Raw genomic sequence first — 22,434 nt, forward strand, 5'->3', positions numbered from 1 at the left:
TTTTTTTTTTTTTTTTTTTTCCTTTTTGTCTTTTTTCGTGACCGGCAACGGATCGCAACCCTCGGCATTGCGCCTGCACCTCGCTCAGCCAGTGAGCGGGAACCGGTCCGTATGTGGGATCTGAACCCTTGGCAGGAGCGCCCGCCGCACTCCCAAGTGGCGCACTGTAGCAGTGCGCCACTGGGCTGGCCCCCCAAAACATTTTTAATGAAAAATTTCAAATATACAGAGAAGTTGAAAAATTGTTCAGTGGAAAACCACATACCACACTTAGATTTTACAATTTTCAACATTTTTTTGTATTGCTATATTACATCTATCTATAAGCTATCTTATATTTTGATGCATTTTAAAGTAAACTGCAGACATCAGTATACTTCATCCCTAAACATTTCAGCATACATATCAACTAGAGTTCAACATTTGTTTGTGGTTCTTTTTTTTTTTTTTTTTGAGGTAAAATTTACCTATAGTAACATGGACAAATTCTAAGTGGACCTTCAGTGTATTTTGACAAATGCACACACCTTTGTAATTCAAACTCCTATCAAGATATAGGATATTTTATGAATCCATAAGTCAAAAAAAGAAAAATAGGATATTTTCATCACCCCAAAATGTTCCTTCTTGTCCCCTCTCAGTTAACTCTCATCCCCCAGGTAATTTTTTTTTTTTTTACTGTGGATTAGTTTTGCTGGATCTAGAACATCATATAAATGGAATTCTGTGATAGAGAATCTTTTATGTAAGCCTTCTTTCACTCAGCATAGTGATTTTTTTTTTTTCCTTTTTGTCTTTTTTCGTGTCCGGCAACGGATCGCAACCCTCAGTGTCGCGCCCGTACCGGACCGGCAACGGGATCGCAACCCTTGGCGTTGCTCCCACACCTCGCTCAGCCGGTGAGCGGGAACCGGTCCATATGTGGGATTCGAACCCTCGGCGGGAGCGCCGCCACACTCCCAAGCGGCGCACTGTAGCAGTGCGCCACCGGGCTGGCCCAGCATAGTGATTTTTGAGATTCACCACGTTGCTGTGTGTATCAGGTGTTCATTCCTTTACCCTCCTGCATAGTATTCTGTATGAATCCACCACAGTTAGTTTATCCATTCTCCTGTTGATGGACATTTGGGTTGTTTCCAGGTTGGAGCTGTTATGAAAAAAGCTGCTATAAAATGTTTATGTGCAGGTATTTTTTAATGTTTTATTTTAACATTTACTTGTATATGTTTGTGGGGTACAGTGTGTTGTTTCAATACATGCATATACCGCACAATGATTCACTTAGGGTAGACAGCACAGCTTTGTACCCCTTAGTCCACCACTGCTCCTCCTCCTACCCCCTCTCTGCTCCTGGCCTCTGGTAACCATCTGATGCTTTTTTTTTTTTAGATTCCACATATGAGTGAGATCATGTTGTATTTGTCTTTCCGTGCCTGACTTACTTCACTTGATGGTTTCCAGTTCCACCCATGTTGGTGCAAATGATGGGAAATTATTTTTATAGCGGAATAGTATTCCATTGTGTATATATATACCACAGTATTTTTATCCATCGATGGGCATTTAGGTTGATTCCATCTCTTGGCTGTGGTGAATAGTGTTTCTGTGCAGGTATTTTTGACGACCTGTATTTTCTCTTGGGTCACTTAAGGTGGTATGCAGATCGAATGCACGCAGAGCAGACCCTCTTCCTGGGGGGTCTATTTTAACTTGGGTACAGGACTCAGTGATGAGTATGTGCCATGTGACAGGTGCAGATAGTGCACAGTAGGACGTGTGAGGGGTGGGATGTGCTTCTTCAGAGCGAGTCAGGGAAGGCCTTGGGGTGGGTGGGGGGCGCTCTGGTGCTGGCACAGCTTGGCTCAGTGGAAGGATCAGAGGCTCTGGGTCAGATACACCTGCGTCCAGCTCTGCTCCCATGGAAAAAGAGACCCTTGGGGAGTCCCATTTTTCTCATTTGTAAAATAGAGATAATACCACAGGATTTGATGGAATAATGGGAGTAAAGGCCCAGCTACAGCCTCAAAATGTGCCTCTTTCATCAAATGTTCCTCTTTTCCGCACAGGCCTGGCCCCTCTGGCTGCCTTCAACTTGGATGTAGCCCGGCCCTGTGTCACGCCCGAGGGAGGCAAGCCTTTCGTGCTCAGCTCCCTTCTGCACCAGGACCCCAGCACCAACAAGACCTGGTGAGTGGGGCCCGCGGGCAGGAGGGCTGAGGGTTGAGGGGACCCCAGAGAAGGCCTCAGTACCATAGACTGGAGAGGAACTCCTTTCTCTTGCAGAAGGAAAGGCAGGAGAAAGAGAGAAGGCCCGAGAGAGGCTGCCAGCCAGTCTGTAGGGTCCCCATAGCCCTGGTCCCTCACCTTACCAGGGCTTGTCCCTGCTCTACTGCCTGGGGGGAGGGGGATTTAAAAACTATCTTAAAATGAAGTTTATTAAGGCTTTTTTGTCTCTTACAAAAGTAACACATGCTCCTTATAGAAAATTTGGAAACAAAAAAATAACAGAAACAATTGAAAATAAGAGGCAGAGAGTAGTGGCTGAAAGGCAGGCTGTGGTTCCTAGAGCTGAGGTTCAGTGACATCTTCACCGCGTTTGCTGTGCACCCTTAGCAAGGCGCTCAGCCCTGAGCCTCAGTTTCTTCTCTCTACACCAGAGGTGGTGATTTTCCTACCTTGTGGGGTGGTGGCAAAGGGTGTTTGAGACGATGCACTTAAAGGGCTGAGCACAGTTTCTGGCCAAATTAAGGCTCAATAAATATTACCTTGTATTTTAAAAATATCATTTGTATCCACCATTAGATAAACAAAAAATGTAAAACCCGACAACACTGTGCTGGTAAGGATGTGGTGAAACAGGGACGTGTGGGAGTGTAAATTGGTATCGCCACCTTGGAGAGCAAGTTTGCCATTTCTCGTAAAGTTGAGGATGCACGTGGCCTTTGATTCGGCAGTTCCATTTCAGATACCAACCCTAGAAAAATTATCTGGCACATTAAAAATGTTTATCGTATGGGCCGGCCCGGTGGCGCACTGGAGAGTGCGCCGCTTGAGAGTGCGGCGGCGCTCCCGCCGAGGGTTCGGATCCCATGTGGAGACTGGTTCCCGCTCGCTGGCTGAGCACGGTACGGGCGTGACACCGAGGGTTGCTATCCCGTTACCGATCGGTAAAAAAAAAAGACAACAAGGGAAAAAAAAAATGTTTATCATAGTATTGCTTGGCATAGTGAATAACTGGAAATATTCATCATGGGGAAGATGGGAAAAATAAGGTGTGAATTCTTCCATGCAATTCTAAAAGCAGGTCAAATGAATGAAACTAGTATGATGGTCATTAACCTGTGTCTATCTAGAAATATATTGTGTGATGAAAAAGGCAAGTTGAAGAATTATATACAATGGTCATTCATTCAACAAATCTTTGCACCTACTATGTGCTAGGCCCTGGGACTGTAGCAGTGAGCAAAGCAAAAGTCCCTAGGCTCAGGGAGCTTACGGTTGGCCAGTGGAGGTAGACAAGAAGCAGACGAGGGAAATATATATTCCATCAGATGGTGGTGATGCTGGTGCGCTGATATAGGAGCACGTCTTTAGTTTTGGGAGAAGCTCTGGAGTGGAATCACGAGATCTGAGGCTTATTTCAATTTCTCCTGTTGTTACCAAAATGACTTTTAGAGCTGTGTTTTTTTAGAGCTGGGATCTGGTCAAGGTTCATGTATTGAATATCATTATGTCTCTTTAGTTTCTCCACATGCCCCTTTTTTCCTGATGGTCACAGGGCTTTTTCTGCACTTGCTCTACCACTGAACCAGGCTCAGGCTCAGCCCCAGGCTGGTTCCCTCCCCACCCCACCCCGCCTCTACTGCTTTGCTTTTTGGTCGGCAGTCAAGGGTTGCCTTTATACCCAGCACACTTGAGCAAGTGAGCCCAGGGTCCAGACAGGCTTTGGGGTGGAGCCAAGTGAGGCAGTCTGACTGGGCAGGGCATGAGCTCTGCTTGGTGGAAGATGGGTGGGCAGTGGTGGCTCCTGAGGCTGCCTTGTAGGCCCTGGGATTTCAGCCATGACCCCGCCAGCCAAGCAGGCTCACATCCTGTGATATTATTGTGAAATATATGTTTGGTCTCCATCCCTGGCATATAACGCCTAAAATCCTTGGACTCACCAAAGTAATAAATGTCTTTTCCTATGCTAATGAGTTGACTGATAGCTGGCAGCCCTAGGTAGCTTCAGGATGGGGGCTGGTCACCAGAAAGACCAAGGCAGGATAAGAGGATTGGAACTTTCAGTCTCAGCCCTCAACTTTGGGAAGCAGAGAAGGGTTAAAGGTTAAGCTGATCACTAATGGCTAGTGATTTAATCAATCATGCCTATGTAATGAAGCCTCTGTAAAAATCCACAAGGACAGGGTTTGGAGAGCTTCTGAATAGTGAACCCGTGGAGGTTCCTGGAGGATGGTGCCTCGGGGAGAGCAGAGAACCTCTGGGCCCCTTCCCTCAAACCTTGCCCTATGCATCTCATTTTTGTAATATCCTTTATAATGAACCGGTAAATGTACGTAAGTGTTTCTGTGAGTTCTGTGAGCCACTCTAGCAAATTCATTGAACCCAAGGAGGGGATGTGGGACCCAATTTATAGCTGGTCAGTCAGAAGCACAGGTAAAACAACCTAGGGCTTGCTATTGGCATCACAAGTTGGGGGACAGTCTTGTGGGACCTCAACCTCAACCTGTGGAATCTGATGCTACCTCTGGAATTGAATTGGAGGACACCCAGCTGGTGCCCACTGCTGAAGGACTACTTGTTTGGTGTGTGGGAAACCCTCCCCCTGATACATCTGAGGTCACAGAAGTATTTTTTTTCCTTTTTGTCTTTTTTCGTGACCAGCAACGGATCGCAACCCCCAGTGTCGCACCCGTACCGGACCGGGACCGGCAACGGGATCGCAACCCTCGGTGTTGCTCCCGCACCTCGCTCAGCCAGTGAGCGGCCAGTCTGTATGTGGGATCCGAACCCTCGGCGGGAGCGCCGCCGCACTTCCCAAGCGGTGCACTGTAGCAGTGCGCCACTGGGCCGGCCCCACAGAAGTATTTTGTGTTGCAGAAGAATAGGAGACCTCCTTCTGGACCCCATCTTCCTATCTGTCCCGTGAAGTCTGGTGACCATTAGGTTAAGTGGTAAGGGCAGGGCCAATTCATTCATTCATTTGTTTATTCATTCAGCAGGTATTTATGGAGCATCTACTCAGTGCCAGGCTATGGTTGGGGGGTATGATAGTGAAGGAGACACAGTCACTGCCCTCATGGAGCTCCTGGGCTCATGAGAGAAACAGACAAGTCAGACAATGACAGGAGTGATGACGGCTGTGTTGGGGGACGTCCAGGGCACCTGGGGTGCATTGAGACAGTTGGGTTCTTCAGCATGTACACTAGTATGTGGGAGATGGGTAGGAATTAAGTGTGAGAAGAGATGGGAAAGAAGTCCAGGCAGAGAGAACAGTGTGGTCAAAAGCCTGGAAGTTAGCCTGAGCAAGGTCAAGGAGCTGAGAAAATGTCTCATGGCTGAAGCTGAGAGTGATGAAAATAAGGTGGGGGAGGTGGACAGTGCCTTGTCACCCTGGCACTGAGGGTTTGGAGGAGCCAGCAGGGTTTGAAGCAGGGAGTGGTGGTAAGGAGGTTGGCAGGGAGTTTCTGGTTGCAGGAAGATGAATTAAAGGTCAATGTTTATTCTGTTTTGTTTTGATAAAATTTTACTGACATATGCCACACAGAAAAATGCACACGTCATGAGTGTGCAGCTCAATGAATGTTCACAAAGTGAACCACCCGTGTAAGCAGCATCCAGATGAAGAGAACTCAGTCAGTTTTGCATGTTTTGAACTTAATATAAATGAGGCACACAGTATGTGCTCTGATATGCCAGGCCCCTCTCACTCAGCATAAGGCCTATCAGTTTCATCTGTGGCGCTGCCTGAGGCAATAGTGCTCACTCTCCTCCCTGGAGTTTTCCATCATGTGAGCAGTACTGATGATGGGCATTTGGGTGGTTTCCTTGGGCTATTATGTTTCTTTTTTTTGGGGGGGGGGGGCAACTGGCTGGTATGGGGATCCAAACCGTCGACCTTGGTGTCGTGTGAGCTCACCAGCCAGCCCCTTCGGACTATTATGAATAGACTGCTGTGTACTTTCTTTTGATGAATGGGTGTACTTAGTTTTTATTGGACATGTGTTCAGCAGTGGAATTGCTGGGTTGTGTTATGTGTTGATTCAGCATTCAGTTTTCTAAACTGTTCGCAGTTCATGAGCAGGTTTCAGTCCTAGTGATTTGTGACCATTTCCTGCCTAGTGCCCTTGCACCAATACCCCAGTGGGACCCTCCACAGCTCCAGGCCTTGTAAACTTTAAGTTCTTCTCCCTCAGGAGCCCAAAGGCCCAGGTGCATGAGGGGAGTTTGAAGCCCCTGGTGCAGAGGGCTCTGAGCCCACCAAGGGGTGGAGGGAGGGCCCAGCTGGGCTCACGAAAACCTCCCTGAACACCCGCTGAAGCAGAGAGAGTGCTCATGTGTTTGAACGTGCTGGGGAGGAGGATGTGGTGGGAGGCACTTATGGGTTCTCGCTGCGGATGATGGGGCCTGAGACCACGCACGGGGCAGGAAATGCACTGGCTGGCCGACCTGGGCCACAGAAAGAGGAACGGGCTGGGCGGGCTGGGCTCCTGTGCAAGGATGATGTGTCCCTCTCATTCCCTCACACTGTTTCTCTTTAAAATATAATAAACCAGGGCTGGCAGCATCCTGGGCTTTGGCTGCTGCAGGGGGCGTGGAATGGGACATAAAACAGGCCTTCCTCCTGGGAGACATGGGAATACACCCTGAGAACAGGGACAGGTTAAAGCTGGATGAAGGCAGGAGATGGAAAGGGGTGCCAAGGCCCCTGGGGCTGTCAGTTGGTGGCTGGTCCTTTATCACAGCTGGTCAGTCAGGGCTTGGTTGGTTTGTCAGTCACTCAGTCAGCAAACCTGGAGACTACTGGCTGAGCAGGATAAAAAGGGTGGGGAGCAGAGGCAGCTCAGACTGGGCCCTGGGCCATGGGACTGTGTGACTGTGATATGAGTGGCAATCCTGGGGATCTGCAGTGTGTGGCCTGCACAGCTGTACATGGTGGTCTCTTGGGAACTCATAGTCTACTCGGGACAAAGGCTGGGGATAGGGGTGGGGTTCCAATAGTCAGGGCTACCTAGAGGGCCTGGAGGGGGTCAAGTTGCTCTTCCTTTGGGAAGGTTTCCTCAGGAGCTGGTGTTTGGGGTGATTGTTCTACAGGGGAAGGAGGTGAAGGACATTGCAAGCAGAGGAAACAGCTTGGGCAAAGGCCTGAAGAGAAGGGAGAGCAGAGGCTGTTACAGGCCTACACCTGCGCCGCCAAAATGTGGTCAGGGTGGAGAGCCCAGTTCTGAGCCCACCCTTCATGGGGAGCAGGGAACAAAGTGCTGGGCCAGGGGCTGAGGATCAGGCTGGGGACGGGTCTGGGGACAGAGGTGGGGTTGCTGAGGAGGTGACCTAATTTGGGGGCTCAGCTGCAGAGCCCACACGGAGGAGCAGTGCTCAGCTACACGTGGCCCTCTGCCCCTCCGCCTGCCACAGATCAGCCCCCTCAGCTGTTTCCTGGGCTGCTGTTCAATCGTCATTCAACACATACTTACTGGGCCTCTGCTCTGTGCCAGGCCCTGGGAATAACATGGTGAATAAGATAGACAAGATTTTTGGGGATCTTACTGCCTAGTAGGGGATAGAGAAAAGAAGGTAAACAAGTAAACAAGGTCCTATCAGATGGCGACAAGTTCTGAGGAGGACATAAAACAGGGTGATGGGAACCAGAGTGACTGGGTTGCGAGGCAGGGCTGGTTGGAGAAAGCACTTATGAGGAGGGGAGAGGGATGTGAGGCAGAGGAATGAGAATAAAAGCCAACCTTGGGGAGAGTGGGAGGCAAGTGTTCCAGGCAGAGGGAATGGCAGGAAGGAGGCCTGAGGCAAGAAAGTACTTGGGGCCAGGGCTGTCTAGAAACTGAGGCCAGGCCAGTGTGGAGCTGGAGCCTGTGAGCAAAGGAGAGTGCCCGGCTGTGTTCCTTCTGGAAACTCTAGGGGAGAATCTGTTTTCTTGCCTTTTTCAGCTTCTAGAGGATACCTGCATTCCTTGTCTCATGGCCCCTTTCTCCAACTTTAAAAGCTGTAGCAAAGAAAAAAAAAAAAAGAAAGAAAGAAAAGGAAAAAACATTAGAAAAATATAGCCTGTAGTATGGCATCTTCAAATCTTTCTCTGAAGGTCAAGGGTTTGGATCCCCAAACCAACCAGCCACACACACACACACACACACACACACACACACACACACACACACACACACACACGATCCTTAATTTAATTACACCTATGAAGTCCCTTTTACCATAAAAGGTAACATATTCACAGGTTCTGGGCATTAGGACATGGACATCTCTGGGGGGCCATTATTCTGTGTATGACAGCCACACTGGTGTCTGGTGGAGGGATGCTAGGGCCGCAGATGTAAAGGTGGGAATGTCAGCATTTAAAGGGGTATTGAAGCCACAGGATTGGAAGGGATCACTGGGGAGAGTGTACTGGCAAGGAAGGCAAGGACGAAGCCCCAGGACTCTGGTGACATTTAGAGGTGAGATAGCACAGGAGCCAGCAAAGGAGTCTGAGACGGAGTAATAGAGAGTAGGGGGGAATCAGGAAGAAAGTGTTTTGAGGAGGGTGTGGTCACTTGTGTCCAGGGCTGCTGAGAGGTTGAGGAAGGTGAGGGCACAAAAGGGCACGTTGGATTTGGCAATGTGGGGACCACTGGTGACCTTGACAAGAGCTATGTCAGATAGTGGGAGTCAGCTTGGGGTGCGTTCAGCTTGTGGGCAGGGGGCATCCACTCAGAGGTGTAGACTTTATAATTCTGTGAACTATGCAGATATGTGCATTTATTTCATAATTTTAAGAAAATGTAGTGATAGGAGTTGAGGAAGTGGAGACAGTCCTTCATTTCTGTCCCCTTCATGTGCTCTCTAGTTGGTTCCCCAACCCACTGTAGCCACACCGTGACCTTTTGAAAGTATAGACTACTCATGTGCTTCTGCTTAACGAAGTCCTCCATGGCTTCCTACTGCCTTCAGCATAAAGACTTTGGTTCATGGGGCCCCTTCCCCACCAGCCCCGACTCTCACCCCCCGGGATGAGGAGCTCACTCTCTGTCTCTGGGCAGCTCGGTCCTCACTGGGCAGCTTGGAAAGTGAGAATGTTTCTGCTGACACTAGACTCTGTTGTCTCCCTGGGCAGGGCTTGGGGTTGGGGCAAGAAATTTGCAATCAGGAATTGCATATCCAGAGGCTGCCTTAGTCAAGCTACATCCACCCCCAGACCTCAGTTCTGACTGACCCATAGGGCAGGGGCACCAGTGTGCTCTTCTCAGGAAGGGCCATCACTGAGGCCAGGTGGGGCAGGCCCCCTGGGCAGCCACCAGGAAGCCAGCACTGCTGCTGGTGGCTTCCTGGTTCCCCACCCCCACCCCCACAAGAGAGCCGAGTCTTTATTTACCACCAGTATCACCCCCATCTCTGTCAGGGTGGGCGGCAGGCAGAGAGGGGTGGCATTTAACCATTTCCTGCCTGGAGCTGTGCAGAAGTAGGGACTAAGCAAATGCCTTCCCAGTCATGCAGAGTCTACAGTACTGGGCTAGGAGTCTGGCTGCCTTTCCCCAGTCTGGGCCTTCTCTATAGCCTGCCAGACAGGGAGTGTGTGAGCCAGTGGGCCTAGAATGGGAAGCCTGTACCTGGGCAGGCAGGGGGCAAAGGGAGTCATCAGCCACCTCAGCTTGGCTGTCCGTCCTCCCACTCAGGCTCCTGGTCACCAGCCCTAGAACCAGTAGGACATCAGGGCCCCTGCATCGATGTTCCTGCACCCAGGATGAAATCCTTTGCCAACCAGTAGGTAAGTCAGCCCCAACTCCAGGGAATGCTCTCCAGAACTCCCTTTTTAGGAATCCCACTTATCCCAGCCCAAACCATTCCAACTCCATCCCCACTGAATCCAGCCCATCCATCCCTAGACTCCAAAACCATCCATGGCAAGACTTCTATCCCAATGCCCAATCCCATGCCAACCCAATCCTAATCACCAGCCACCTTTCCTGATGCAATCCTAACAACAGAATTGATACCTAAAATGTCTTGAGTGTTCACCACGTGCCTGGCACTCTGCTGAGTGCTTCATTCATGTTTAATCCTCCAAACCATGCCATTTACAGGAGAGAAAGCTACGGTCCAGAGAAGTTAGGTTCTTTGGTTGTCAGTATGATTAAGGTCACACCACTAGGGTCAGTGGCACTACAGATGCAAACCCTACTCTGGCTGATCCCAAACCTTAACCCATCCCAACACAACTCATCATACCTCAGTGGAATTCAACCCTACCTGTCCCAGTCTGTGGCTTTCCTAGTGTCTAGTATGGGGCCTGGCATATATTAGGCACTCAGTAAATACCATTTGAGTGGATAAAAGAGTGAACCTGATTCACTCATTAACCAAACTCTACCCATCCCACCCAATGTGACTCAAGTCACGCACTGACTGACAACCACTCAGCTGTATAAGTGCAGTCCTTGTCTCTGAGAGAGCACTGAGTTGAGCAGACTCAGTCTGCCCAGATAAGTACACACTCCAGGAGAGGGGCTAGGTGATTCTGTGACTCAAAAGTAGGGCAGGATCCTGAGGCTCACAGTGGGGAGGAAGAAGGGGCTACCACCTCTGCCCCTGGGGCTGTGGGGCTGTAAGACTCCCCAGTGACGAATCCTTGAGGCTGGAGGGTTTATCAGTCCATATAGGCAGTCCTGCAGCATCTTGCACACTTCCCTGGTGCCGCCAAGCAGCCAGGCAGTGCTTCTCTACCTGCCTGTCTCACCAGGCTGGGAACTCTTGAGGAAAAGCACCAGGTCTCAGTGATTTCTGGATTTCCATCACCATCTGTCACAAGGCTGGGCACAGAGCAGATGTTAAGGCGCATTTGTTGAATGAGTCAGTGTATGAACCTGGGGATAGGCACTTTGCCCTGGGTGTGTCCAGGCCTGTCCTTGAAGGTCCCCCACTCTGGCTTCTGGAGGCTGGTCTGAGTGGCCAAGTTTCTCATGGGGATCTGAACAAGGTGGACTTGTGCTCTCTGACCTTGGCTCTGGGCTTGCCTCCCAGTGCCCCTCCCTCCTTACCTGGGTTTAACTGTTTCAGAGCATGCCCCTTTCCCAAAGAGGAAGCACCGGGGAGTGACAGTTGTCCGGAGCCACCAGGGTGTTTTGGTGAGTGTGCATGGGTGGAGGGATGGAGGGCCTCTGGGAACTGGTGGTTGACCCTGGTGTTGATACCAATCCTGACTGGCGTGTATTCCCAGGGCTCAGCCCAGCTGTCTCCCTTGTGCCAGCGCCAGGGCAGAGTACTGCTCTGACCACCTATGCTGATGCCAGGGCTAACCTGGGTATTCCACGTGACCCAGCACATCCACCCAGGTGCTGACCCCAGCACTGACTCCTCCCCTGGTGAGGGGTGAGCTAGCTGTTCCTGTGTCCCTGTTCTGGTTGAACCAGAGTTCTGGGATGGGAGTGATAGTGTGGGTGTGGCTAAGGGACATGGGGGTGACCCAGCCTTTCCCCTCCCTTTCTTCCCCTCTCCCTAGATATGTATTCAAGTGCTGAACCGGCAGCCCCACAGCCTCAACTCAGAACTCACGGGCACCTGCAGCCTACTGGCCCCTGACCTCCGTCCCCAGGCCCAGACCTACTTCTCTGACCTTGGTAAGGATTGGATACTCACTGGCCATGGACAGCTCGAAAGAGATTCCCTTGGGTTTCCTAGGAGAGGCACCAGCCCACCACAGATGCAGAGGGACACAGAAGCCCAGAGTAGGATAAGGCAGGCCCAAGGGCCCGCAGGAAAGGTATCAGGGCAGAACTACATGTGAGCTTGTCTGAGGTGAATGTGGGGGCTTTCTGACTCTGAGCTCTTCCATGTGTATTTTTAAAAGAAAGTCTCCTGGATCCAGACTCACACGTGGACGCTGGAGACTGCTACAGGAACAAAAAAAGCAGCACAGGAGAGGACAAGAACACAGCCAGGCAGCGCCGGGATGTGGTGGAGGAAGAGGAGGAAGAGGAGGAGGAGGAGGAGGCTGGTGAGAAGAGGCAGATCTGGGGTGCTCACAGAGGCTGTCAGAGTTGACTCCTAGGCTGGCAGCCTCCAGGGATGAGGGAGATGGTGAGCCATGGCTGGATTCTACAAGCCTACCCAGTCCCAGAACTGCCCTTTCATCTTACTGATGGGGAAACTGAGGTCCAGAGAAAGGGAGTGATAGGAGTGACTCACACATGAATCAGAGCCAGAGCAGGTTCTAGCTCTCCCTTTGCCTCTGAGACAAAAGCTTTACAGGATCTTCCCCGACTTCCTCCCTGAGCTGAGCCCTCAGGGCTTGAATGGGGGCAGGTGCCCTACAGGGCAGGGCATGCTGTCCTCACTCTTGCCCCAAATGCCACACCCACTCCTGACCTGCTCATTGTCTTGGCTAGGCACTGAGATTGCCATCATCCTGGATGGCTCAGGAAGCATCGATCCCCCTGACTTCCAGAGAGCAAAAGACTTCATCTCCAACATGATGAGGAGCATCTATGAGAAATGTTTTGAGGTGGGCTTCCCTAAGAGCTGGTCTCTCATAGGCTATCACTTACCTTTTGCAGATACACAACAACAACCTCAAACAAACTACCTCAAAACAACTACTATTTCATCTGCTCATGATTCTGTGGGGCAGATATTTGGGCTGGGCTCAGCTGGGTGGTTCTTCTGTTGTCTTTCCTGTAGTTATCCTGCAGCTGCAGACATCTGGTTGCTTGACTGGGGCTGGATGGCCTAAGATGGCCCCACTCAGTTGTCTGGGCCATGTATCTCCAGCAGGCAAGCTCAACCTTTTCATGGCAGCAACATTCCAAGAAGGCAGGACCCAATGCACATAAGCACTTTTCAAGACTCTGATCGCATCACATTCACTGATGTCCCATTGTCCAAAGCAAGTCACATGGCCAATCCCATAGTCAATGTGGAGGCAGACTACTCAGGGATATGCATTCAGGGAGAAATCTATGATTCATTGGGATCATTACTATCATACCCTCCTTGCTTAGAGATTTCCCTTTGCCTTAGCATCTCCTCCTGCCTAGGGACAAGGGGGACTGAGTGGATTCTTCCGCAGCTTCCAGGGGGAACAATCTCAGGGCAGGGGTTGCCCTGGGCACGGCAACTCTTCCAACCTCTTCCCCAACCTCGACTCCTCTCCTTCAGTGCAGCTTTGCCCTGGTGCAGTACGGGGAAGTGATCCAGACTGAGTTTGACCTTCAGGACAGCCAGGATGTGATGGCCTCCCTTGCCAGAGTCCAGAACATCACTCAAGTGGGCAATGTCACCAAGACGGCTTCAGCCATACAGCACGTCCTGTGAGTGTGAGGGCAGATGGAATTACCTGAGCACCTGTGGGGTGCTGACCAGTGGCCCTGCCCAGGGGCTCTGTGGCATCATACCTGGAGACGGTGTCTGGACAGAACCGTGAGAAGAGGGGCTAAGGTTCTAGATCTTCCCTGGCTGAGAGAGGATGTGAGGGATGACACTCCAGGACTGTTCTCCAAAAATTCTTCCAGAGACTTCCTCCTGTGAGAGTCAGTAGAGCACAGAGCACTCAGTGAACAGGCTGCCTGGGTTCAAATCTCAACTGCAGTTTGTATTTGTGTAAGCTTGGGCAAGTTACCTAACCTCTCTGTGTTTCAGTTTTCTTACTTTTAAAATGAGAATGTTGGGGCCAGCCCGTGGCTCACTCGGGAGAGTGCGGTGCTGATAACACCAAGGCCACGGGTTCGGATCCCATATAGGGATGGCCGGTTAGCTCAGTGGGAGAGCGTGGTGCTGACAACACCAAGTCAAGGGTTAAGATCCCCTTACCGGTCATCTTTAAAAAAAAAAAAAAAAAAAAAATGAGAATGTTAATAGTACTTGACTCATAGGCTTTTGTGGGGATTAAACAGGTTAAAATATATATAGTACTTACAATAGTGCCTGGCACATAATAAATGCTGTTTAAGTATTGCCCATTGTTTTAATATCATTGCTGTTCCTGCATACACATAAAAGGAATAGTCTCCAGTGCTGTCCAGCACTGTTCTGTTGGGAGCAGGTGGGGAGCAAGAATACCTGTGCTGTACCCCTACCTCTTCCTGGCCTCACTGTGTGACATAAGGGGTGTCACCACCCCCCCTTTAGGCCTTTGTTCCCTATTTGGGAGGGCTTGTTAATCCTCTCCAATTCTAAAATAGGTCAGTGAATAAAGTCTCCCCAGAGCTCAGTCACCCCTCTGGCAAAGTTCTCCTCTTCACTGACTGTCTCCCATTTAGAGACAACATCTTCACGCCAAGCCATGGCTCCAGAGAAAAGGCATCCAAGGTCATGGTGGTGCTCACCGATGGTGACATATTCGGGGATCCCCTCAACCTCACAACTGTCATCAACTCCCCAAAGATGCTGGGTGTTGAGCGCTTTGCCATTGGGGTAAGAGCCGGGAGTTGGGAGGCATATCCTGACCCTGCACAGGCTGGGGTAGGGAGGAGCCAGGGTTCCCAGCAGGGGCTTCTGTAAACAGTTTACCCAGATGCTGCTCTATTCACAAACACTTCTCTTCTTCCGTCCCCACGTCCTGTGCCCCTCTCCCCTCCCCAGTCTTCCCGCAGAAGGTTCATTTCTCAGTGGTGATCACAGCTCACTGGCTGAGCAGTGACAGGGCGAGTCCCCAGGAAGGACATCAGGGAAGGTTCCTGAAGGAGGTGGTGCTGAGCTACGTCCTGACAAACAGGCATAGCTGGCCTAGGACACAGGGATGCAGAAAGGGCTCTGCAGGCACAGGGAACAGCATGTGCAGAGATGAAAAGGAACCTGGTGTGTTCAGGAAAACACATGTAGTTCGGTAAAGCCTGAGTTTTGCCCAGTGTGTGTGTGAGAACAGGGAACAGGGAAGGAAGGAGGTAAGAAAGAGACAGGTGCTGGAGGTCCCTGAAGGCCAGGCAGAGGGGCTGGGCAATCTTCCTGAGCCAGGTGAGCCCTCAGGGCCTGAGGAAGCCAGCCAGACCCCATGGTGCGGACCCACTGACTCAGGGCCTCTGTGCAGGTGGGAGATGCATTTAAGAATGATAAGACTGACAGAGAACTGAAGCTGATCGCCTCGGACCCTGATGAGACCCATGCCTTCAAGGTGACCAACTACACGGCGCTGGATGGGCTGAGGAGCAAACTGCAGCAGAACATCATTCGCATGGAAGGTGAGGGCTCCAGGGGCCTGGGCCGCCCTGTGGCAGCCCCCTTGGCATTCAGCAGGAGGCCCGAGCCCTGTGCTCTGTCCCCACCTCTGTCCCACCTCCATGCAGTACTCTGAGCAACTCCCATCGTGTCTCAGCCTCAGCTGTTCCAGCTCTAAAAAAGCAATATCCCCTGCCCTACTCACTTCCCAGAATCTCCGTGAAGCTTCAATGAACTGAATCGGTGCTGGAGAAACAAGGATGACTGGGGCATAGTTTATTCTCCTAGGAGCTCTCAGATGAGGAAACTGAGGCCCAGAAAGAGGGAGTGAACTGCCCAAGCCTACTCAGCCAGCAATTGCTAACTCAGGGCCCATGTCTCTGCTGTCAGCCCAGTGCTCTTCCCATTATACCAAACATTGTTCTCTCTGGGAGCAAATGTCAAGCTAGTCCATTCCCCAACTTGATTTCTCCTTTTACCTCAGCCCACAGCAGCATCTCACTGGGCTTCTTGGCTTCCAGGCACAGTCGGAGATGCCCTTCACTACCAGCTGGCACAGATTGGCTTCAGCGCCCAGATCCTGGAAGAGGTACATGGCTGACTCAGCACCAGACAATCTTGCCCATAGAGGACAGCCCTCAGTGCACCCAGGGATTCAGGGGCTGCTGGCTCACCACGCAGGGCTCTGCCCTCCCTGTGGTGATGCCTCTGAAGAAGACATTCTAGGGTGAAGGGAAACACTTCTGCTGGCTCACCCTAATCTGCACCATTGAGATAGACAAAAGAAGAGCCATATTTATTACCGAAGGCCGTTTTGTTCTGTGGGCCCGAGGGTTGAGTAGTTCCCCTTCATACAGACCAGTAAAACGGGATTTGGCCTGGGTCAGCCTGCCAGACAAGTTGCTTACTTCTCCTGGAGGGCCGCACTGTTTCCCACAGACAGGGAGATGCAGGCATGGCGGGAACACTGTCCTTGTGCTTGGTGGAAGCACAGTCAGCACCTTCACTCAACACAGGTGGGCCCTGGGTGCCAGGCCCAGGCTGGGCAACCTGAGAAGGAGACAAGCTCTGTCTTGCTCAGTCATAATTTTTTCTTTTCTTTTCTTTTTTTTTTTTCTAAAAAGATGACCGGTAAGGGGATCTTAACCCTTGACTTGGTGTTGTCAGCACCACGCTCACCCAATGAGCTAACCGGCCATCCCTATATAGGCATCCGAACCCGTGGCCTTGGTGTTATCAGCACCGCACTCTCCCGAGTGAGCCACGGGCCGGCCCAATAATTTTTTCTTTAAAAATTTTTTTTTTCTCTTTAATCATACTTTTTTTTCACGCTCAGTACCTGGGTCCCTGGTCGCTTATGGAGACACAGCTGCCCCAACAGGGACACGAGTACACGGCAGGAGCCCAGAGTTTGCTGTCTCACCTTCCTGCCTGAATGCCCCCCTTCTGCTAGCAAGGTTCGCTGCGCTGGCCTGCGGACCCGCGGCCACCGTGGCTGACTCCTGGGCCCCTCCCTCTTATCTGGGCCCCATTCCCGTCCCCTGCAGGGGCAGGTGCTGCTCGGTGCCGTCGGGGCCTTCGATTGGTCTGGGGGCGCACTGCTCTACAACATGCACAGCCGTCGCGGCCGCTTCCTGAACCGAACGGCGAACGCCGAGGCTGCGCAGTACGGCTACCTGGGTGAGGGCGGGGCCTGCAGCCTGCCGGGGCGGGGCCGGGGCCTGGAGGTTGCTGCGGCGGGGGCGGGGCCTGGAGGCTGCCGGGGCGGGGCCGGGGCCTGGAGGGGGCCTGGGACAGGGCAGGCCGAGACAGAGACACTGAGGCTGCACTTTAGGTTTTCTGGTGGGGCCGGTTTCCGGTTGATCACATGGGCTGAAGGGCGGGGCCTGTTTAGGGGCCCTGTGGTTGAGAATTCCCGCCTGCTGGGTGGGGACAGGGTTTAGGTACATGAAGCAAAGCGCAGGGTGGCCCTGGGCGGCTGCCTAGGGGAGGGCGGGGCCTCATCATTAGTCGTGGGGGTCCCCTCACCTCTCACCTCGGTCCTCATACTGCGTGTGTGATGAACAGGGGTGGTGAACGTGTGTGAATGATTATTTTGAGCAAGCCGTGTATATGACAGTGTACATATGCAGGTGTATATCATGTATATCACATCTGTGTGTGGGGCCCACGTGTGGGGCCCACGTGTGTGGCCGGTGGCAGCACTCGCTGATTCCGATTTTTAAAAGGGTGCGAAAGACGTCTCTTCTATTTTGTCCGCCTCCCCAGGCCACTTTGAAGGCCTGACTGGGAAGGTGAGGACCAAGGCAGTGGCAGGTAGGAGCACCTGTTCACAACCACACACCCCACCCCAGGTTACTCGGTGGCTGTGCTGCACAAGGCCTGTGGTCTCTCCTACATTGCGGGGGCTCCGAGGCACAAGCAGCACGGGGCTGTGTTTGAGCTCCAGAAGGAGGGCAGAGAGGCTGCCTTCGTGCCAGTGCTGGAGGGAGAGCAGGTACGTGCTGGGGAAGCCCCTGACCCTGTTCTTGCAGAGGGGTATCTGGAGGCCCCAAGGAAAGGGTCAGTGCCCAGCCTGTGCAAAGCTCAGGCTCCAGGATGGAACTCAGTGGTTCTGCCAGGCCACTTGTCTGCCGGGGGGTTTTCCCCTGTCTGGGGGACTGCACTGTTCACACAGTCTCCTGTGTTACTCTAATGAGCAAATTGATAGGCAACCACCCAAATTTGGTGGTCCAGGAAGAGCATGAGCAGGGGTGTAACCTTGCTGAGGTGCAGAGGAGGGGGGTCCCCATAAGCTGAGTTCCTCCTCGGCTGTAGATGGGGTCCTATTTTGGCTCTGAGCTGTGCCCTGTGGACATCAACATGGATGGGACCACGGACCTCTTGCTGGTGGCTGCTCCATTTTACCATGTTCATAGAGAAGAAGGCAGAGTCTACGTGTACCGTCTGAATGAGCAGGTGGGAGAGTGTCCATCTTCATGAGCTTGCTGAGACTGTGGCTGCTCAGCCTGGCACTGAGGAGGCTGGGAGTGCAGCAGCCTGCCTTGCACTAGGGGCAGTGATAGGGAGGTGCTCAGGGTGGGTGGCTGCTGGGTGGGGCAGTTGTCCACTTCCCCCCTCCCACTTTCCCACCCAATGGCAGTTGTGGATGATTGCATCCCTAATAGCTGCACAGTTGCAAAGCACGTTTTGTCCTTGATCTCATTTGTTTCTCACAGTAACTATGGGAGATAGCCATTTTACAGATGAGGAAGCTGAGGCTCAGTGAGCCTCAGTGATGTTGACACTCGCTCAAGTTTACCTGGCAAGTATGTAGTAGAACTGAGACTGGAACCCAGGCCTCCCAGTTGCCAGTCCAGTACCCCACCCGTGGGGGCAGAGGGGGCTAGGTCTTGGGTCCTGAACTTCAAAGCAGGAGGACCCCAGCTTTATCACTGGCTCACCGTGTGACCTTGGGGAGGTCCCTTGCCTTTTCTGAATCTTAGACTCCCTGCTGGAGAATTAGAATCAACAAGCCCAGTGAGTGTGCCTCCTGGGTGGCAATGGGGTTGACACTCTGCAACCCTTTCTTGAGGGCTGAGCTGCTTGTTTGCTTTACAGGATGGTTCCTTTTCCTTGGCACACATGCTGAGTGGGCATCCTGGGGTCCATGATGCCCGCTTTGGCTTTGCCATGGCGGCTGTCGGAGATATCAGTCAGGATAAGCTCACAGATGTGGCCATTGGGGCCCCCTTGGAGGATTTTGGGGCAGATGGTGGCACCAGCTTTGGCAGCGTATACATCTACAATGGACGCTGGGACGGCCTCTCAACCATCCCCTCTCAGGTGACCCACAGGACTCTTTCCTGTCTCTTCTGGGGCTCTGACCTCTCTCAGATATGATGATCTAAGTGCTGGGCAGGCATTAGGGGATTGAGAGTGCCCAGTGAAGGGGAGAAGTCACTCAGGCTGGGAGGAGGTTTGTGGCCAGGGCCTTACCCCAGGCCCTTCAGGTGGAGGGAGAGGTTGTGGCAAAATCTGTCTACTTCCCTGACCTGTATCTCCCTCCTTTTGAGGACTTATCTTAGGCTCTTCCTGCCTCTTTTCTGTCCCTTTACTGGTTCCTGTGCCCCACCCAACACCTTCATGCCTTATCTCTAGCGCAAGCCCCTCACCTTACATCTTTTACAACACTTTCATCCCCTCCAGCTGCCTCCTGAGCACCTCCACCTGCATGACCCCCAGGCGGCTCACTCTCATGCTGCCCAGTGGAGAGTGTCCTCTTCCCCCAGAACTGCTGCTCCCCTGGGCCCTCCTCTCCCTTCCTCCCCAACACCAAAAACCTGGGATATCACCAGGTGCTCTGACACTCTGCACAGCCTGTCAGTCCCCACGTCCTAAAGATTCTAGCTCTCCTAAATCCAGCCCTTGCTCTCCATCCCCACCTGCACTGTCCCAGCTCCCACCATGGACTCCCACCCTGCCTTGGCTCGCACCTCTTCCCCATCTTCCACCCTGTGCCTTCAGTGGTATTTCTAAAGTGTGACCCTGAGGGCCGGCCCGTGGTGCTGATAACACCAAGGCCACAGGTTCGGATCCCTATAGATAGGGATGGCCGGTTGCTCACTTGGGAGAGCCTGGTGCTGACAACACCAAGTCAAGGGTTAAGATCCCCTTACCGGTCATCTTTTAAAAAAATAAAAAAAAAATAAATAAATAAAATGTGACCCTGATTATGTCACTTCTTTAAAAAAGCCTTTGCTGACCACCCCCCGAGCCCCACATCAAGCTTCCTTGCACCCAAATCCCCTTCTTTCTCCCCTCACCCCGCCATCCTGCGCTGGCCCCTGGCTGTTTCTCCCCAGGACCCAGCTCTTTCCCATGCCTCACTCTTTCCCTCACTCTCCCCTATCAAGTCCTACCTGCCCTTCAAGGCTCTGTTCAAATGCCACTTCCTCTGAGAAGCCTCTTCCCTGCTTCTAGATTGAAGGCTCCCTGGGGCAAGATGTTGGTGAAAGGACTCCCCCTTTCCTCCTCCCCTCCCCCACCCCACGCCTTGTGTTTCTCCCTCCACAGCGGATCAGAGCCTCAGCAGTGGCCCCAGGACTTTACTACTTTGGCGTGTCTGTGGCTGGTGGCTTAGATTTCAGTGGCGACGGTCTCGCTGACATCACCGTGGGGACTCTGGGCCGGGCGGCTGTGCTCCGGTAGGGGTCTGCTCTGTCTTCGGGGGTCCCAGGCCCCAGCCTCACCACTTGCCCTGCTCTAATTGGCCCCATGCAAGCACCAGGCACTGAGAGAGGGAGTACGTGCTGAGGTTAAGGGGACAGGCTCTAGAGTCTGTCCCTCTGGGCTTGAAGCTCAGCTCCCACTTACTGGTGTGCCCTTGGCAGGTTAAGTCCCAACCTTCTTATCTACAAATAGGAATAAAATAGTGCCTACCTCACAGAGTTATGAGGATTACAGTGAGGAAACATGTGCGGAGTTTTGGCACAGTGCTCAGTGATGGCTGTTCCTATGAATTTCAGAGCTCCTGGGCTCCACCCCAAAGTGAACTGTCAAGGCCCGTGCTATAAATAAGCTGACAGAGCACTCATCTGCCCTGTACCCTCCACTAAGCTCAGCCTTGGCCGTCTGCTCACCACCCCTCTTGGCTGCTGCTCACAGGCATCCCAAAGTGACCATATCTAAAAATGGAGCTCTTGTTTTCACCCACCTTTCTTTCCCCCAAATCTGCCCCGCCCGCAGGTTCCTATCTCAGTAAATGGCACCATCATCCACCCAGAAGTTCAGGACAGAAACCTAGGAGTCATTCTTGATTCCTGTTTTTCCTTCTTCCACCACCTCATCAACAAGTTTTTGTTGGCTCTGCCTCCAAATACCTCCCAGCACAGGACCCTGTCATCCCTTGCCTGGAGCACTGCCAGGGCAGGCACCCCTGCTCCACTCCCTGTTCTCCCTTCACTCTGGTGCATAAAACACCTCAATGACTCCCATTTAGAGTAAAATCCAAATTCCTTACCATGCATGGCCTGTAGCACTCTCCGTGACCTGGCCCTGACTTCCCCTACATTCCCATCTCCTGCTGCTACCCTGTCTCACGAATTATGCTTCAATCACGCTGACCTTTGTGTTCCTCGAACAAACCAAGCTCATTCCTGTCTCAAGCTCTTTGCACTAGCTGTGCTTTCTGCCTGGAATGCTCTTCCCCCAGATCTTCACATAGCTGGACCCTTCTTACTAATAGATCTCAACTTAAATATCTCCTCATCAGTGAGGCCATCACAGACCACCCAATCTAAGTAGCCTTCAGTCTCTATTACCTTATCTTATTTTATTTTTATCATAGCATTAACCAGTACATAGTATTTCCCTGTTTCTTCTTGTTTATTTGTTTGTTGTCTACTCTCCGACTGCAGCAGGGACTTGTCTCCTTCCCTACTGTATCCTGAGGACTCAGAGCAGCACCTGCATATTGGAGAAGTTCAATAGATATTCATTGAATGCATGAATGAATCAGCCAAGCACTGACCCAGAAGTGCTAGTCTCTTCTCATGGTCTTCTTTGCTGTCTTGTTTAGCTCACGACCTGTGGTTCATCTGAAGGTGTCTATGACCTTCACCCCCAGTGCACTGCCCATTGGATTCAACAGCACCGTGAATGTACATTTGTGTTTTGAAATCAACTCTGCGACCACAGCCACTGAATCAGGTAATAGGCAGTCCAGCTGACCCCCCAATGTTGTGGTCATTCCTTATGGGTTTGGTGAGGGGCAGGGGAAGAGGCAGAGAGGGCTGGGGTGGGGGCAGGAGTTGGTATGAAGTCCTGGTGTTTGTAATACCTCATTTAGAGCTTAGCTTCTTTGTCATTAGGTTCTGTTAAATGCAAAGTGCCCCAGAAAAGAGTGGTCTGACGGTATATCCATACTGAACAGGTTTATCTGACCCTGCTGGGAAGAGGGGCATTGTATCCCTTCCTCAAGGTTGAAGGTTGAGTTTCTGAAAGAGAACTTAGAAAAAGGCAGCTATTTCTCCATCTTTATCTACTGTACCCATGTGTGTGCATGTGTCTGTGGGGGCTCCTGAG

General features: G+C 51.9%; 1 protein-coding gene and 1 non-coding gene across 2 annotated transcripts in view; both read left to right on the top strand.

Moving 5' to 3' along the window:
* ITGAE (integrin, alpha E (antigen CD103, human mucosal lymphocyte antigen 1; alpha polypeptide)) overlaps positions 1 to 22,434 on the top strand; it is a 49,931-nt gene that overhangs the window by 3,656 nt on the left and 23,841 nt on the right. Inside the window, exons 2-18 of the mRNA XM_008569042.1 lie at positions 1,018 to 1,043; positions 2,067 to 2,187; positions 9,897 to 9,988; positions 11,278 to 11,345; positions 11,720 to 11,837; positions 12,068 to 12,235; positions 12,606 to 12,721; positions 13,375 to 13,526; positions 14,475 to 14,628; positions 15,242 to 15,392; positions 15,891 to 15,958; positions 16,917 to 17,049; positions 17,724 to 17,866; positions 18,187 to 18,327; positions 18,970 to 19,194; positions 20,425 to 20,555; positions 21,929 to 22,059. Coding sequence (XP_008567264.1) covers positions 1,018 to 1,043; positions 2,067 to 2,187; positions 9,897 to 9,988; positions 11,278 to 11,345; positions 11,720 to 11,837; positions 12,068 to 12,235; positions 12,606 to 12,721; positions 13,375 to 13,526; positions 14,475 to 14,628; positions 15,242 to 15,392; positions 15,891 to 15,958; positions 16,917 to 17,049; positions 17,724 to 17,866; positions 18,187 to 18,327; positions 18,970 to 19,194; positions 20,425 to 20,555; positions 21,929 to 22,059 — 2,138 coding nt within the window. The remainder of the gene's footprint in view (positions 1 to 1,017; positions 1,044 to 2,066; positions 2,188 to 9,896; positions 9,989 to 11,277; positions 11,346 to 11,719; positions 11,838 to 12,067; positions 12,236 to 12,605; positions 12,722 to 13,374; positions 13,527 to 14,474; positions 14,629 to 15,241; positions 15,393 to 15,890; positions 15,959 to 16,916; positions 17,050 to 17,723; positions 17,867 to 18,186; positions 18,328 to 18,969; positions 19,195 to 20,424; positions 20,556 to 21,928; positions 22,060 to 22,434) is intronic.
* TRNAV-GAC lies at positions 13,960 to 14,031 on the top strand. The gene has a single exon. It is a non-coding gene; the product is annotated as a tRNA-Val (tRNA).

Source organism: Galeopterus variegatus, unplaced genomic scaffold (genome assembly GCF_000696425.1).
Source record: "Galeopterus variegatus unplaced genomic scaffold, G_variegatus-3.0.2 Scaffold25, whole genome shotgun sequence".
Lineage (NCBI taxonomy): Eukaryota > Metazoa > Chordata > Mammalia > Dermoptera > Cynocephalidae > Galeopterus > Galeopterus variegatus.